The sequence below is a fragment of the Panthera onca genome, chromosome C1 (genome assembly GCF_046562875.1).
Source record: "Panthera onca isolate mPanOnc1 chromosome C1, mPanOnc1 haplotype 2, whole genome shotgun sequence".
NCBI lineage: Eukaryota > Metazoa > Chordata > Mammalia > Carnivora > Felidae > Panthera > Panthera onca.
Window position 1 is genome coordinate 206,819,159 of NC_138346.1, and position 17,527 is coordinate 206,836,685.

Sequence of the window (17,527 nt, forward strand, 5' to 3'; positions counted from 1 at the left end):
GTCAAAGGACAGTGGTTTTATTTGCCCTCCTAAGAAAAGATGCATCTCCAATCAGCTGCTGGATTTGAATGAACGGAATCGAGGCAGCAGAAAGGGAGAAGGGGCATGTGAACAATCTGTTAACTGGAGCAAGGATTTCTTTCCTTTTTTTTTTAAGTTTTTTTTTTTTTAATGTTTATTTATTATTGAGAGACAGAGAGACTCAGAGCATGAGCAGGGGAGGGGTAGAGAGAGAGCAGAGACACCGAATCCGAAGCAGACTACAGGCTCCGAGCTGTCGGCACAGAGCCCGACATGGGGCTCAAACTCACGGACTGTGAGATCATGACCTGAGCCGAAGTCGGTCGCCCAACCGACTGAGCCACCCAGGCGCCCCTGGAGCAAGGATTTCTTTTCTATTTTTTTTTTTTTTTTTTTTTTTTAACGTTTATTTATTTTTGAGACAGAGAGAGACAGAGCATGAACGGGGGAGGGGCAGAGAGAGAGGGAGACACAGAATCGGAAACAGGCTCCAGGCTCTGAGCCATCAGCCCAGAGCCCGATGCGGGGCTCGAACTCACAAACTGCGAGATCGTGACCTGAGCTGAAGTCGGACGCTTAACCGACTGAACCACCCAGGCGCCCCGCAAGGATTTCTTAAGTAACCTTGGTCAGTAATCAGGTCCTGAGGGTCAGATGGTAATGAACTGATTTTGTTGAACCTACGCATTAAGTGAAATAGTGACATTTTTCGTTGCCTCCCGTCTCAATTAAAGCAGTTAATGGCTTTGGGATTCTCCGTACATTTTATCCCAAAGCGTTCATGCACTTCCTTCCTATGAACATTGCCGCTGGTCAGGGTTTATCCCTGCCTGCCATGTGTTTGTTGCTGACATGTTTGTTTGCTTGTTTTTATTTTTTTTGTTTTTTTTTTTTTTTTGCAGGAACAGTCCACAGTGGTGACATGGTCAAGTGACATCCACTTGGGTAAATCCTGACCTGCCAAACTATCTTGCCCTTTTCTCCCCCCCTTAACTGCTATGTGTCCAGAATCTGACACCTCTGGTGACATCTGTGGCTACTGTTCTGGCCCAAGTCAACATCATCTCTCCCCTGGTGCCTGTCCACGGCCATAGATGGTGTCCCCTCTTCCACCCTAGCCCCTGCAGTCTGCTCCTAACACAGAGCCACAGTGCTCCCCAGAGTACAGCAGACCTTTGGAGCCAGGCTTGCTTGACTGCACCCACCGGCATGTCTCATCTGTTGTTCAACCTCCTCGTATAAGATTCAAGTGCATCCAAAAATACCTCCAGAGACTTGATCTTCCACATAAATTGTTCAGGAGCACCGCTGCTTCCTCTACGGTTTGAAGGTAGAGGAACACAGACGGACGTCAGAAGGGGCTGCCAGAAACTGCCCTAATCGGGAAAGGAAAATGTCACATCACCAGTGTAGACGCAAAACAAAACACCCAATTTTATTTTTATAATGTGAGTTGCCGTCTTGTGTGTTAGTGAGTCACCCGAAGTCGGCTCCGCTTGGATTCTGCCAACTCCTCCGCGGTGGCCTCTGACCTTCGCTGGGTTTGGGTTGGTTCAGGCTCTGGGCGAGGGTGAACGGGCTCCAAACTTTTCACTTCCTGGCGGGGTACTGCTTAGTGGACTACGGAAACAGATGTTCCTGTCTGCTTCTCAGACGGACTCCAAACTCAGGCTAAAGTAGAATCATCTAGTTTTCTTCGCAGTTCTGTTTAAAAGGTAGGAACGTGGATCACCTTGCCATCTAAAACACTCATCTAAAACACACCTCAAACTATGGGAAGCTGTGCATCTTTTTATCTTAACTTCTTGTGAAGACCTTAAAAAAACTGGAAATGGGAACTTTTTTGCCTCTTGGGGCAGCATGGCTTCATTTGACTCCAGAAACCCACTGGAGGTCGTGGCAAGAGCACGGATGAAAGCAAAGCTTAGTTCCTGGAATGCCCACTTCTGTACCGCATGGCGGGGATAGTGATCTATCCTTAGACGTCACGGTTTTTCATTGGAATGGAAACCACAAGGCTGGTGTCAACCTTTTTGTGGAGTGTTTTGTGTGGGATCTCTGGGGTGACTGCCGGCCCGTAGTCATGCTCATGTACATATCTCTTCATCAGGACTGCCCTGGCTTGCCGGCTGTTGGCCAGATCCCCAGGTACTTTCAGGGCGAGGACTGTTGTGTTAAAACCACCTGCCATCTGTTGGTGAAAATTTTTTGGACTCTAAATGATGAGTCACTTATTTCTCCTGCTGTTCCTTCTGCTGCCAGGACTGATTTACCTCTTGGACTACATCAGGAGAAACGCTGGGAAAACTGGCCCTGAAGCTTTGTCCTATGCAAAGCTCATGTCCCTGATGACCAGACTTGCTGGTGCCATGACCAGAAAGGTGGGGAGGACTTCCCTTTGCACTTCCACGAGGTGGCGAAGAGACAGCAACACCTGGTCTGGTCCTCACTCCAGGGTCTTTCACGGGGAAAGCTAACAGCCAGCAACTTCAGCCGGGTTGGGCTGGAGTTGAGAGTCAGAGGCAGTTCCACATTTCCTTGCCAATGCTCTCTTGGTAGGGCACCTAATGCCTGTCACCCAAGTGTTGGCACAAGGTAGGTCCTCAGTGACCACTGGTTAAACCAATGAGTGAGGTCTGTGACCACAAAGTGGTCACCCAAAGCACCAAGCCACCAGGAGTAGGGCGCTGGACCCAGTTTAGCCCACTAGGCCAGGGTGCCCAAGTGGCAGTGCCATCGGCAGAACCACCACGCTGAAATTCTGATACAGTGTCTGCTCTTGCCAGCCTCAAGAGGAGAGTACTTGGAATGATTTGTAGGAGAAGTTCAGGAAGACTTCTCATACGAAGCTTAGTGCTAGATCATATAAACGGAAAGGAAAGGCTACAGGAAGGGCGGGCACCCAGGGTGCCTGGGGGCGAGGACGTGGATTTCACAGCGGAACCCAGTGGTTTCCCAAGAAGCTCAGGTTAACGAACCCCTCTGTCCGCTACAGCGTGGTAGCCAAAGTCCTGTGCTAAAACAAGATACGCTTCTCTGCTGACTCAGTTTCACACAAATCGATTTTTATTGTAGCCTTTCGTCCAAAAAAAAAAAAAAAAGTTGATTAAGGTGTCTCAGATCTAGCTTTATTCACATGTCCTAAAATACCCTAAAATATTTCTGTTTCATGCCTTCCACTTTGTTTTTGCCACCCCCAAATTCTAGCTAAATAGCAGCACACCCCTAAGTGCAGAAGATTCTAACTCCCTCGAGCATGCTCCGTTTCACTGAAGTTTTCCAAAGATTTCCTGCCTGGAGAAATTACCGAGTCCCAGGTGGGTGGGATTTTATTCTTACACACAGAGTAGGTGTGATTTTGTGGGAGGCTCTTCTCCCAGCCTCCTAGATCAGAGGCAGATATGTGCCTGAGTCCTGGGTGGGAGGTGAAAGTCCCATACTTTCTTGTACTGTGAGTACCAGGCTTGAGCCACCAGTCCCTTCTGCCACGGTCGGTGATTGGGAGAGGGGACCAGTTGCGTGGGCCTGCCCAAGGCCCTGAAAGCCCCAGCTGACCTTTGCAGCCGAGACGGGATTGGGAAATTTTACCCCGTGTTCAGAAATAACCCACTCTCCAGTGATCTGGGTGGTGTGGGATGCAGTTAGGACAAGGTGAGCCTTCTTGAGAGGAAACGGCGTTGGTGCTAATCTCCGTGGCTGAGTAGCGATTTGCTGGAAGTAACGAATCCAGCCACATTCCTTATCTAGGCACAAGATGCACTTGTTGCTGAGGCCGAAACACTGATATGCTTCTAAAACTCCTGCCTTCTCTGTGGACCCAGGAGCAGAGGGAGCACATCGGTACTCGGGGCTTCATGATGGCTGAGCTCTTGAGGGACATGTTTCCCTGCTCTGAGGGGTGATTTGGCCGTAAAGAGGATCCAGATGAGAGGTGGAAGTCTCGCTAAGCTCCCAATACAAGAGAACTTTGGCAAATTGTCCGCGTTACCACTCGAGAGTTGGAAAACCAACGCTCTATGCTCTAGAGCACAGCTACGGGCTGAGGCATTCAGATGCACTTCATGCCAATCAGACAGACCCTTAGGCACGTGGTCTCTCGCAACAGGTGCAATACAGTGACACCTGCCCGAGGCACCCTTGTCCCCTGGAGGTTACCAGATCACAGAACAGGGGCACCGCTGTCCTCGCTCTAGGGAGTCTCCATGTTTGAAGTAGATGAGACACCCGGGAGATAAAAATCTGTATCCCCACCCAGATAAGCCAAGGGGGCCTTCAGCGCAAACATGCACAGACTTGTAGATTTATATGATTTAAAAACAAAAGATACCGCGAGTGACAAAAAGGGAAATCAGAAAGGGAAATCTGAAAGGGCAATCAGATTACACTGGCCTTTCTGTTTGGGAAGAGTTTTGCATACATAGAGTAGTTACCAATATTTGCAAACCTACTTAGTCTCTATTTAAAAGTAGCTACTGAGCTAATCCATGGTTGTGGACGCAATTTACTTTCTAGCTCCAAGACTATTTCAGAAATGCCGATGTGTTGGGGGATTTGTATTAGCAAGTCTTTCCTCTGAAGCCACATCACACAAACAGTAATCCCCAAGAAACTCTAGCCACCCGATCCCAGCACAGTTGCTGCTTCTAAGATAGCGTCAACTGCCAGTTTCTTAAAGATGCTTGCAAGAAATACAAATGCCACTTCGACATTTCCTGAGCCCTGGTTATTTACCAGGCTAGAAGCCTCTCTGGGAAGTGTTTAATCCTGCATCAAATACAGAAAGGCAAACCACTGGCTTCAAGAGAGGGAGGGTTCGTTGGGAAGGCAGGCAGGTGCTCCTGAAAGGACCCAGAACTCTGGGGAGGAGGAGGCCTGGTCACAGCAGTTTCAGGAACGTCCCTGGCAACCTGCCGGTTCACTCCAGGGGTGAGAAGGATCGAAGAACTGGAGGAGAACCTTCTCAGTGCCCCGGGTGCATGTACAAATTTCGCTGCTTCCAAAGGAGATGCCGTGGAGAGGGAGCCCCAACGATCACAGCGGCAACAGGTTCACGTGGCACTTGGAACCGAGCTGCCTGGGAGGTCACAGCACCCAAGCGTGCCCGTTACTCAGAGCCCCAGGGCCCCAGCTGGGTGGCTGTGGGCTCAGGGCCACTCCTCCCCTTCTTCCTGTGAGATGCCCAGCACCGACTTGTGGGGGATCCTGCACTCCTGCAGAGACTTGGTGAGGTCAGAGAAACGTCTCCGGGGCACCTCCATCGTTTCAATGCTGCAGTGGTGGTAGGCAGCCTGGTCCTCGTGTTCAGCCACGGCCACAACGCTGGATAAGTCATCAGTTGGCCGGAAATAGCGAACGAACCTTCGGCCCGACGGCGACCTGACCGCAAGCAGCAGCCGTGGCTCCCCTTCTGATGGCTCCTTCAGGTCTCCAGCCCCGGAGGAGGCCTGTGTCCTGGCTCGGCCAATGGCTTTCCTCTCTGGGGAACAAGATGGAGCTCTGGGACCTTCTTCACTTGTCTTCATAGTGCCGGTCTCCTCCTCTCGGTACAGAGCCTGGGTGTTGCTCAGCTGCAGGGAGCTGGCCTTTCGAGTGACAGTCTCCACGGCCCCCTCCTCCAGCGTCTTCCTGTGGATGGAAGGAAGGACTGGGTATTTATTGAGGGAAGAGGAAGCCCCCAGGGGCACCTGTTGCAGCAGCTCAGGGATCTCATCGGGAGCTCCCGGGTTTGGAGATTTGGGTGCACAGGCTCCTGGCTTCTGGCTGCTTGGCGACTCACAGCGAATGGCTGGAGGCAGAGAAGCCGGCGCGCGGTGAGAGCACAGCGCCGCGTCCTGCGGTCTGTGCCGACTCGGCCGCGTCCGTCCCTTGGCGGATTTGGGCCTGGTGAGGTGCATGTTTATGGAGTCTGGCTGCCAGATGAAGCTGTCAGCTGCTGTGCGGCCAACAGCGTTGCGTTCAGGGGGAGTTATGTTCACCGGGGCTTCCGTGGCCATTGCTTCTCAAGACCCCTAAGGAAGCAGGAGAAAAGAAAAGAGAAGCCGTGGATGAAACTTCCTGGGGCTCCCCGATCCAAGCCATTCACACCACCACCCCCTTCCCCCGGGTGCCAGAATTAGTGCCAACTGGCTGGGAGTTAGCGGCTTCCCTCTGGATTTCTCGCATGGGAAGAGGGGCGCTGGCTGCAATTCATTCATTCATTCATTCATTCATTTCAATTACTTGGAAAAAAAAAATCAGTGAACCAAGAGTGACGGAAGACAGGTGTTGAGCCCACAAGTAAATAGATATTTTCAATGAGTAATAGTTGCCGTGAAGAAAATAAACAAGTGTGCACTAGACGGTGACTAGGGTGGGAGACGAATTCTTATTCTTATGGGGTTGGGGGTGGGGGGGGGTGTGGACTTTAAGCTGAGAGACCAGACTGATGAGAAGCAACAGGTCATGTCACAATCTACAGCAGGGCTGGCTAACTTGTTTGGGAAATGTTTTCAGCTTTGGGGGCCACGTGATCTGTGTTCCAATGACTCAACCTTGCCATTTTAGCCACTGACCCGTTTCCCCTTGCTCCCGTAGTCCTGACTTTTTTCCTGTCTACCCACAGCTTGACCTTACTTCAGTTTCCTTCCTTTTGCCTTTTCTTTCAACCTTGCCAGGTGGCTGTGCACAAATCAATGTAAAAAAAAATCCTCCCTCCACTGCCCTCACTTTGTCACCAGGTGGGGAGGGAGAGGGGAGGGAAAAGGAAGAACAGTGCTCCCACCCACCCCCCCCAGCACCCCCCGCCCCCGAACCCCCCCCGCCTTGCTGATCCACCCATCGGCTAGAATTCACAGGGAGGTACGTGGGTTCTAGACCAGAGGTCAGCAAACCTTTTCTGTAAATGTCCAAACAGCCAATATTTTCAGTGTTGCCCACCATAGGGTCTGTCACAACTATGCAACTCTGCCCTCTTAGTGGGACAGCCACCACAGAGAGGATGTAAATGAATGGGCGTGGCTCTGTTCCCATAAAACTTCATTTATGGACGCTGAACTTAGAATTTCATATAATTTTCATGGGGCACAGGATATTCTTCTTGGTTTAGTTTTTTCAATCACTTCAAAGTATAAAACCTATTCTCGGCTCGTGAGCCACACAAAAACAGACGGCGGGCCAGATCTGGCTCGCGGGCCATCATTTACCAAGCCCTGTCCTAGACCAACTCCCCAGGGGACTCTGGGCACTTGCGAATTCTACAGGTGCATGAGCCAGAAAGGCAGAGCAATTGCCCTAGGGTCACAAAGCAGAGCCTGAAATAGAACCCAGGTCTTGTGACACCTGGTCCTGTTCTGGAGGACCAGGCTTCGCCTTCTGTCTTCCCAGCTACCTTGTAACACTTTGAGGGCCTCAGTGTCTGGGTCTCCCGCTAGGGGTGCTCGTGAGTGCTTAGCGAAACCACACAGAAGGCGGGTTCCCCGGAGGCACGGGCATTTCTGTGTGCGGGCCCGAATTGCCAGGTCAGGTGTCCTTCCTCACCATCTTGGCGGCCCCTTCATTAACACAGTTACCACCACCTGGTTACGTCCTTCCCAGGACACTTGGATGTCTCAGACTCCCCTCCTCCCTCCGAATCCTGACCACCACCAACCACACTGCTGTTCTGTGCCCACAGGCTGACCAGGTCTCTCTCCACCCTCTAAAGACCGTCCGGTAACTTCCCAGGGCCTCACGGTCCCCAAGAAGCAACGTGTTTGGATGCAAAGGACACAGGACCTGGTACAGTAAGACCTGGGTTCTATTTCAGGCTCTGCAGAGTTAGCTGTGTAGCCAGGGGACAGACATTCTCCCTTTCCGATACATCTCTTTCCTAATCCATAGAATTCGCCATCTGAGTTTGAAGACATTGTGTAAATACCTCTAACATCAGTCCCTTTATCTACAACACGATGACAGTAATATGAGATAATGTAACCATGGCTGTAGGCACCAGGCTTGGCGTATGCACGGTAAAGGCTTACTAGGTAGGAAGGTTCTTTTGCTTGTGTTTTTGGTTTTCTGTCTGTCCAATGCTTTCTCTTATTTTAGGTCCAAATGCCTTACCTGTTGCTTCAGAGCTTTTCCCCCAGGGGGACCTTGGTGGTTCTACTCCTAGTCACCTCTAACCCACTGGGCAGATCATGGAACCCACACCCGCCCTGCCCACCGCCCAGAAATACTGGAAGGTTGATTTCAATGAGCTGCCGCCTACGAACTTGCCTCAAAAAATGCAAAATAATGCCTTTCTAATACATGCCTTCTGATTCCACACTCTAATTGCATCCTTAGCTCAAACTCACTCAGAGCTACCTTCGTCACACGATCCTGAACGATGCAATGCCCACCCCGCAGTTTTCCATTCTAACATTACCGTTCTGTGCATGTTACCAATATTGCCAAATTTTAGAAAGAATCCTCTCCCTCTCCGGCAAAACCAAAACCAGACAAAACACAGTCTTCCTGTATATTCCTGAAGCTCTACTCAGTTCAAAATCTGCCCTCTCTCTCTTAATGTAAAGGCCTCTGTGTTTGTTCTAGTCTATCCACAGACTGGGTCTCTCCACACTTCTAGCTAGGTTTTCACACCCAATCTGGCTGCCGGGAGTTCAGGAACCTTCTCCCCGGCACCAAAAAAGCCTGCCCATCTCCTTGTTAATTTAATCTATTTTCTGATCAACTGTGAAGCGTGTGTGGTCCCTCCCTCCACCACCACCCCCACCCCCCACCCATTCGCTTAGTTCTGAAGTCTTTCCCTTGTAATTAAGCAGCTCTGCACTTGAACTCAGGATGACAGAGGGGGTCATAACTGTCCAACTGTTCTGCCTGAGATAAACTCCAGCGAGGAACCAACTCCCCTTCTCGGCCCACCCTCCCCCCTCGAGGAGTGGCTATTAATTTGCCACAGCTTCTACAGAATTATCACAGACTTGGCTTCTCACTCCCACACATGCCTCAGGAAGGTTTAACTGTCAGTAAGTTTGGTAACTTAGAAACCTCTTCCTTAACAACTTTGATGAGGAAAAGTCATGTGTTCTCCCAGGCTCCTTGCTGGATTATTTTTAACAGTTAAACTTAAGTATGTGCATGCACTTTCTATACCTTTTGGTACTATATAATTATCCATGTTTGGTGGGGGGGGGGGTGTCATATTCAAGACACCCTGGTCATAAGATAACATGACTGCGAGCTATCTCAGAGAAAAACCTCAATTATGACTAATTCCTATAAGCCCACTCATGGTTATTTAGAGACTAACACCTCCTTCAGGTAAAACCGTTCCATCGAACCTGCTTTCATAACCCACTGCCTCCTCCCGAGTGCAGGGACCATCTGTTACATGGAGGGAACACCAACTCTCCCCAGCATCTACCCCATGGAGAAGGAAAGTGGGGGAAACAGGTGTTTGGGGACCTGGTCCAACCTTGCCTTTGTTCCCACACTTTGTGCCACAGTCCGGGGCTCTGCCCACCCCCCTCAGTCCGGGAAGGTTTGTGCAGCCCCCGTCATTACGCCTGCTCAGCTCCTTTCCCCACCTCTAGTCCTGGCAGATTCTCAACCACAAAGTGATTTGACAAGATCTAGGCGTAGGCATCCGTCAAGCTGCCAGCTGAATAGGCAAGTGGCCTGTTTACTTAAACAGAATAGCTGCGCCCCAGAGGTCAGCGAGGAGTCAGGAAAACAAACACTGATAACTGTTTCCAGGGAATTGCCAAAGAGCAGGCGCCCATTCCTTGAGATTAATCGCCAAATCAACGGGAAACAAAGAACGTGTGATGGGAAAGGCGGAGGCCATATTCCTGCTTTCCAAGGGAGCCCGCCTCGCATCACAGGGTCAGACCACCTCCTATCACTCAATACCCAAATCGAAACCCACAGTAAAGGCAATAAAATATAACCACCCACATACCATCTGCTCATATCCATCAAGGATACATACATTTGAATTGGTCTTTTAAAAATGTTTATCAGTTAATAGTATCCCCTGCCAACCCCCAGCCCTCCCTGGCGGGACTTGCAGGATGAAAAGTGCTCAGAAGAACTAACAGGAGACAGGGGTTGGCCTGAGCAGGACAAAACTCTGGTACTATTTCCACTTCTACCCCCCGACAGAATGATCAGAATGGACCGTCCCACGCACAGTGCCTTGTTTAAAAGGGGGAGTGGAGAAACTGGACCAGGAGCCACCAAGTGATCAAAGGTTTGGAAAAGGCAGTGCCGATGGTTGCAACAGCAGTGTGGGGAGGGGGTAGGTGGAGGAGGAGAGCTCAATTATTTCCAAGTACTGGCAGCTCTAGAAGAAAACAAACTGGAACGGCAGAAGCAGGCATTTGGGGGAGGGGCAAGGAAGCAAGACCGTCTAGAAAGTGAGAGGTGCCTTGGGTCTGGGGGAGGCTCTGATCTGGTTCCGGTCTCTCCGTGTGTCCCTGTGGGTCTGCGTCCCCGTCCGTACTGCCCAGACAGGAGGGCACGGCCCGCGCTTTCCCGGGAGTTGTCCCATTCCAGCAACGGTGAGCTGGGCCGGGCTGGCTTGGCCCCCGGGGGGGTGGCCGCTTCTCCCCGGGCCCGTCTTGTTCCCCCGAGGGCGAGGGCGCCGCCGGGTCGCCGCAGGGTCGGGGCCGGGGAGGCCCGCCTCGTCGCCGGCGCGGGCACGCTCACCTCGCCGCTGGTCCATCCGCCTCGGTCGCCTGGCCGCGTCCCGCTGGTAAACAGCCGGTGTCTCCCCGGCAACCGCGCCGGAGGGGGCCACGTGCTTCCGGTTGGGCGGCGGGTCGCGCGGTTGGGGGGCCTCCTGGCTCCTCTCCTGGGGGAGGTGACCCCTGGCCTGCGGGCGCCGGGCAGGAGAGCGGTCTGCCTGCTGGCTTCGGGGCAGGCCCCCACCCTCTCTGTGACCCCGGTTGGGGAGAAGCTGCTGGACTGATTCCTGGGAGCCCTAGAACCTCCGTGGCTGCTTTTAGGGCACCTGTTGAGTTGGGCCACTTGTCTGCCTTGTGTGTCCTCAGTGCAATTCCTTCAGCACCACTTCCGTGACCCCCATTTCCACATGAGCATCCCCATTCCCCGCGGCATCTGGACCCTTGTTATCAACCACATCTGCCCCTGCTACGATGACCCCCACCCCAACCACCACCCCAATACCTCCAGCAACTCCAGGCTAGCCTACCACGTTTGTCTGGAAACTCCAGTCCATTGCCTTCTGGGCTTTCCCCCTGCAGACCAACCTGCTTCTGCCCTACTCTGTCCAGCCCATCCATGGTCCTTTACCTGGGCCATTATCGCCCCTGCCCTTGTCCCACTGGTCTCTTCATCCCTCCCATCTGCTGAAACTCCATCAGTCCACCTCTACCAGGGTGCTGACGAATCCTTGACCCATCACAGACGTTGCCCTAATGGAAACGTGTGGTCTCCAACCTCTACCGGACCCTCAACCCCTACTCAGAAATCCTTCCAACTCCCCCCAGTTCAGTTGTGTCTCCTTTCTCCTCCCGGGTTATTGCAAACCTTGTCCTCTCTCCTGAAACCTCTCCCCTCTCCCCTGCCCTCCTCCCACTCAGAAGAATCCTTCCCTCCTCAGAGACAAAGTAGAAGCCATCCTATGGAAGCCTTCTTGGTCCTCTGACATCAGATTACACACTCGCCTGCTTTCCTTCCTCCCTCCTTCTCCAATGGGAGGAGACCTGTCCTCTGACTCTGTCCAAGACCTCCAGCTCCTGCAGACGGCCCTGAAGCCCATTCCCTGCCACAGGGCCACACACGTACACATCCTCCCCTCACTCCAGGCCTTTGCTCCCGCTGTCCCCTAGGTCTGGAAGATTCTTCCCCACCCTCCCCGAACTTTGCTTCCTCCCTCTTTTTCCCTAATGCCCACTTACCCTTCAGACCCCAACTTGTCGGATGAAGACTTGCTTCCAAAATGGACTTAAGATAGCTTTAGAAAAGGTTCTTACCGGTCTATTGCCTGCCTGCCAGGCACAGCACTAGACTCTTGGAACATACAGATGAATAACTTAGTGACTCTGTTGTTGGCAGATAATGTTAATCGACATCTAAGAACCAGATTACCAGAGGAAAGAATTAGGACTTATTACCTGGCATTGTGGCCAAATATGTACTATCTTGTCCATCCTGGACGCATGGACACAGGATTGCAATAGGGTCCAACTCTGGCCCTCCTGCAAGATATTCACAATTTGGTGGTGGTGGAGGGGGGCGGGGGGGGGGCATGTCACACACCCAAAGTTACAAATAAGATTATTTTCAATACAATTTGAGCCAAGAATGGAAGAGTGGGTACAGGCTGGACATGATTATGTGCCAAATGATTGTCGCAGACAGGAAGTTCTTTGGGCCTGGGGGGGGGGGGGGCGATGGATCATCTGGGAAGTGGGGGGTGGGGGTGGGGGAATCATTTCAGCAGTGATGTCTCTTCCCTTCTCAGAAAAGCAGCACCTGATCTGTGGGAGCTGCTGGTGGGCAGGCCTCCTGCTAGGGTCACCCCCTCCCCCTACCCCCCACAGCCAGGGTGGCGTCTGAGGCCCCAAGAAGGTGCAGGAGGTGGCGGTTTTACGAGCTGTTGGCTTTGAAGCTTCCGGCTGGTGGCTTAGTTCTTGTAAATGATTCTGTCAGAAATATCTAAGCAATGCTCTTAAGGCCTTCAACGCCCACCCAAAAAAGATTAAAGTAGATCCTTCATCAGCTATTTTAATATCACCTAAGAATTATGCAATCTTTTGGAAAGTCAGATTGGCTTCTCACCCCCTATGTGTGTTTGTGTGTGTGTGTGTGTGTGTGTCCCAGTACCCAGTAAAATGTTGCCTATGCCCAGGGGCTGCTTAGTATTTAGTGGTATGTGCCCTTTGCTCCCTGGGGCCATGTAACGCACGGTGCCAGGGGAGGCTGGAGGGAAGGAAAGGAAACCAACCAGCCAATTGCTGTGCCTTCCAGCTCTTTAAAGAGATTGCTGGCTTGGCTACTTCTGTGTCTTCTCTTTCTTTAAAGAGCCTGTCTTCAAAGGACAAACCCTATAATGTCTGGTCTCTGGCACACGAATGGATTCTCAGTAAACGTGGCCAGAGGTCTCTGCCCTGAAAAATTAAATGTGGACTCATCCTCCTTCCCAGCCACGGTTTCCTTTCTCCCCAGCTTGTTCCCCAAATGGACCTTCAGCCTTTTCTCTCTAGGGTCATGCCTGCGCCATCTGCTTCCTTCCTTGAAGTTAATCCAAATTTATCCATCCTTCAATGTTAAGTCACCTCTTCCATGAAGGCCTTTCGTGACCACCTCCTTCCCACCCCCAAACCTCATGGGCTTTTGCTGATCCCTTCTGGTCCAATGGAACATGCCCAAGATGGCACCATGCACCCTCCCCAGGCAAGCTCCTCTTTCAGTGCTCTCGTCCAGAAAGGCATCATTGGCCTCCTGTGCCATAGAAAACTGACCCTCAGGATCCTTCAAGTTAATGAGTGGCAGAGCACTTTCCAAACCCTAAACCAGCTGATTCCAAAGCCCACCCTGTGCCCCACCCCCACCCTGGCATTCCCGCATGGCACCTTTACCTGTACCCACCTATTGTGCTGGTCGTGAGGTTGCAGGCATGGCCCCCGGAGTCAAGGCTTGAGTTTGAATCCCTGCTCCACCCCTTGGGTAGCTGATTACACTGCTCTGGACCTCGGTTTCTACCTCTACAGAATGTAGGGCATAAGAATGGGATTGTGGTGGGGGTGAAATCAGATAATACATGTAAAAGTCTTAGCACAGTGCTGGGCACGTTTTGAGTGCTTGGTGAGGGTTAACGCTCATTATCATGTTGGTTTCATCCTACAGGGTGCCTCTCCTTCCGTAGGTTATGAGCTACTTGAGGGCAGGAACTTGCCTGTGTCTGAGTCCCCTGCTTTGCCCACACAGTGCCTGCTTCATGGTAGGCGCTCAGCAAATGAGAATAAAATTAATGAAGAGGCACTGCTGATTCCACAGTGGCTTTTCCACCGAGAGACCCAGCTAGCTGCCATTTGGTGTTCCCCAGGGATATGTGGTTTGAAGTCTAAATGACCTGCCCCAGGGGCTGGGCTGAAGCCAGGAGCTTCAGTTTCTCAGCAGCTTGTCCCCAAAGAGCACTTGGCCTCTTTTTGAACTAGCAACTTCTAGATTCTGGAGTCTATACCCAGTGTCCTATTCTGCCCTCAATCTCATCAGATGTGTTGATTGAGACTGTGGATAATCTTTAAGCAGAAGGAGGACTGAGTGCATGCTCTGGTGGAGAGAGCTTGCCTCCTGATGCACCAGCTTCCCAGGGGGACCTGCAAGAGGGAAGTTTCCAGGTAATGAAATTTACCTCTGGAAGTGCCGCATATTATCGGAAAACATCCATAAATGCGCCTACTCCCCAGTCTTCTTGAGCAGAAAATATCAAACACGGTAACTCACCTTGGCTACTGTTGACCAAGGGCTTTCAACTTCAGGAGCTTGTTGAAGCTTGCTGGCAGTCCGCGGGAGGCCAAGGTCATTGTCTCCACCTCACAGATAATGAAGCCAAGGTTCCAGGAGCTTAAAGGGCTCTGCTAGGGAGTGGTGGAGGCTTGCTCCGACCCCCTTCTCTGACCTAGAATCTCGAGTTCTTTGCTCTGCACCTTCACGGTCCCTTCCACGATGCAGCCTTTTCTTGGCGACCGGAAGCCAATAACTACTTCAGGTGCACTAGTGTTGATGCGGCTAGAGCCGTCTGTCCCTACACTCAATGGCCCTGGGTTCGTAGGCCTGGTCATTTATCGTTGTGATCATTCCTCTCTCTCCCTTGCCTTGCCAGTAACGGCCGCTGCTGTAACTCCCTTCCCGTTCAACTGCTGGGTCTGAGAAAACAGAAGCTGACACCTTTTGCTGGAATGGTGTCTAAAATAAGATCGTTTGTGGCAGCTGCTTGGACACTCGGGTCGTTTTAGTTTTGTTTTCTCCTCTGTGTTTTGGGTACGTACAGCCCTTAGCTCGAGGACCCACAGGGAAACAGGAGAACAGCTAAGTGTTAGGGACGCCGCCTTTGGAGTGGACACACCTGGGGTGAGTCCCGGCTCTCTCAATTTGCGGGGCCCGATACCTTCGCCGGGCTCTATTCCCTGGTGGAAAAACTGGGGTTGATCTTCTAAGCCTCATCGGGAGTGCTGAAAGAGGATTTTAGGAGATAGTCCACAACCCATGCTTTAGCCCTGTGCTGGCCCTCAGCAGGTTGTAGTTTTGCTTCCGTGTCTGTAACTCGAAGCATGATCAGACTCTGATCATTCATTCATTCATTCATTCCTTAAATGCTTGTTTACTTCCCATCTATCCGTGCCTGGTCTCCTTATCCGCACAAGGAGGGTCATGGCAACACTTCTCCAGCCGGGGGACATGAGGACTTAATGGGTAAATAGACATGAAGTGCTCAGAAGCCACGCAGGGGGGAGAATAAGTGTGACACAAATGTTACCATCCTCACCGTCAGTACTAGTGTGCACTGGGGCCTGTGCGGGCCAGTCAGGCACCAGGGACAAAGAGGGGAGCAAAATGGAATGATCTTTGACTTATGCAATGTGCAGGTTCCTTCCTCCTTATTGTCTCCATGGGGGAAAAAAGCCGAGCCATGTTTCATCACTGTCTACGTAAGACGAGTTGACGGGTCTGAGAGCATAGCTCACAGAGACCCACCAGCTTGCCGGCTGCTGTCCTAGAGGCTGGCACTGGAGTCCCTGACAGGCCCTCTCCTGTGTTCTCACCCTCCATCAAGTCCCTGGGCCTCTGGCCCTGTGCTCTTGGTTTTAGTTCGGCACAATCCAAAGCACCTGCAAATAATCAGTCCAAAGGAGAGAACCATGGCCGTCTTGCCCAAGTCACGGCCGTGAAGGCGGGTGTCTGTGAAAATGCCCTGTAACCCTCAAAATGCCACACGGGCGAGAGCTCTAGGCCGCGAGCCTGGTGAGGTGGAAAGAGCACTGGATTTGGAGGTTGGGACCAGAGGTGAAGTCCTGGTCCTGCCACTTGGCAGCTGTGTGTCACTTGTCTCTGAGCGCTTGCTCTCCACAGCTACCAAGTGAGAAAGCGAGAGGCTGTTTCTGGTAGGGTTGTATGAGGAGCAAATAGGAGCAGAATGCAAATTTAAGGAAGTTCAAGGCCCCCTCAAACTCCTCCTTTTGGAGCTGGGCTCACTGCTTCTCACTCTCCATGGGCTTAGACTGGCGTCCCTGGACACAGACTCTGCGACAGAGAAGTGCATTCCCAGGAGGCTCCCAAGAAAGACACGTGTCGGGAAGTGAACAGGGCAAGATTGGAGGGAAGGAGGAGTTGACACACAGACACTGATTTCACTGTCGGTAATGCATCCAGGTCTCTTTCTTTGTCTCTCCAAAGCATCATCACCTGCTCGTGTAAAAGACGTGCGTGCCTTCTTCATGGACTAAACCCTCGCACGGTTATTTTTGCAGACTCAGAGGAGGAAAGGGAGCCAGACTGTAGAGATGGAACCTAATTTAAAAACATCCATGCAGCACTTGAAACAGAGGCCGGCTGGGACCAGGGCTGGTCAGGGCCAGGCCTTCCAGCATCCACCAGAATCTTGCCAAAGAGGGTCAAAAGTAGCAAAGGCGCCTGATGACCCCTCCCCCGCCAGGGCTCTGCAGGAGGACGCTCACTTTGAAGTTTTCCTGGGAAACTTGGTCACAAAGAGTAAATCTAACCAAAGAACCTGCCAAATTCTCTGGGCTCAACGGAGCTATTGTTCATCCTCCAAGTATCAGATTTAGCCTGATTTCTAATGAGAAAGACCATGGGTATTTAAAGAGAGCTGTTGACTGAGCAGTGGGGGCTCCACAGAATGACGGGGGACCCTGAGCCCACGTCCTCCTCTGTTGTCCTGTGGGAAATGGGCCACAGATAGGCACCCTCACCGTTGCTCATAGTAACAAGAGGGGTGTGTTTCGCCATCCTGGCATTTGACTGCGCTAAGTGGGTTTATTTGCTTTGTGTGCGTAGGGCCCCGCAAGTATGTGACACTGGGGGCTGTCTGGGCTCGAGGAAACTGTTCTGACTCTGTTTCTCCATCTCTGCAACAATCACAGAGACTCTCAAGTTGTGGGGATCAAATAATGAAACACCATGAAGACCTTATAGAAAACAGCAGCTGGCATTTAGTAACTTCTTAATAAACGTTTCAAATTACTGATAGGTACCTGACACTCACTCTGTAGGAGGGGCAGCCGAGGTTCCGAGGGGCTAAGTTCACGAATAAGATCCCTGAGTCTCAAGGAAGGCAGACACGGGCTGGGGGGAAGGGGGCACCATGCAAATGCGGCTAGACTTCCTGGCACTGGATTTCCATCATGGACCCTAAATATGACTTTAAACTTGGGAACAGAGGAAATGCTGACTTCTCAATATCAAAAAGAGAAGCGGGGGGGTGGGGTGGGGAGATGAGGTTGCCAAAAAAAAAAAAAATCCTTTTGCTCTGAGCCCTGCGCTGTGATTGGGGTTT

At 51.7% G+C, this 17,527-nt stretch overlaps 1 protein-coding gene across 1 annotated transcript; it reads right to left on the reverse strand.

Moving 5' to 3' along the window:
* Positions 1-885: 885 nt before the first annotated feature.
* UBXN10 (UBX domain protein 10) lies at positions 886-11,531 on the reverse strand. Its single transcript, XM_060622054.3, has 2 exons — positions 10,693-11,531; positions 886-6,029 (listed from the first exon to the last, which is right to left on the reverse strand). Exon 2 carries the CDS (start codon positions 6,012-6,014, stop codon positions 5,166-5,168), a length of 849 nt encoding a protein of 282 aa, XP_060478037.1. The 5' UTR covers positions 6,015-6,029; positions 10,693-11,531; the 3' UTR covers positions 886-5,165.
* Positions 11,532-17,527: the final 5,996 nt, after the last annotated feature.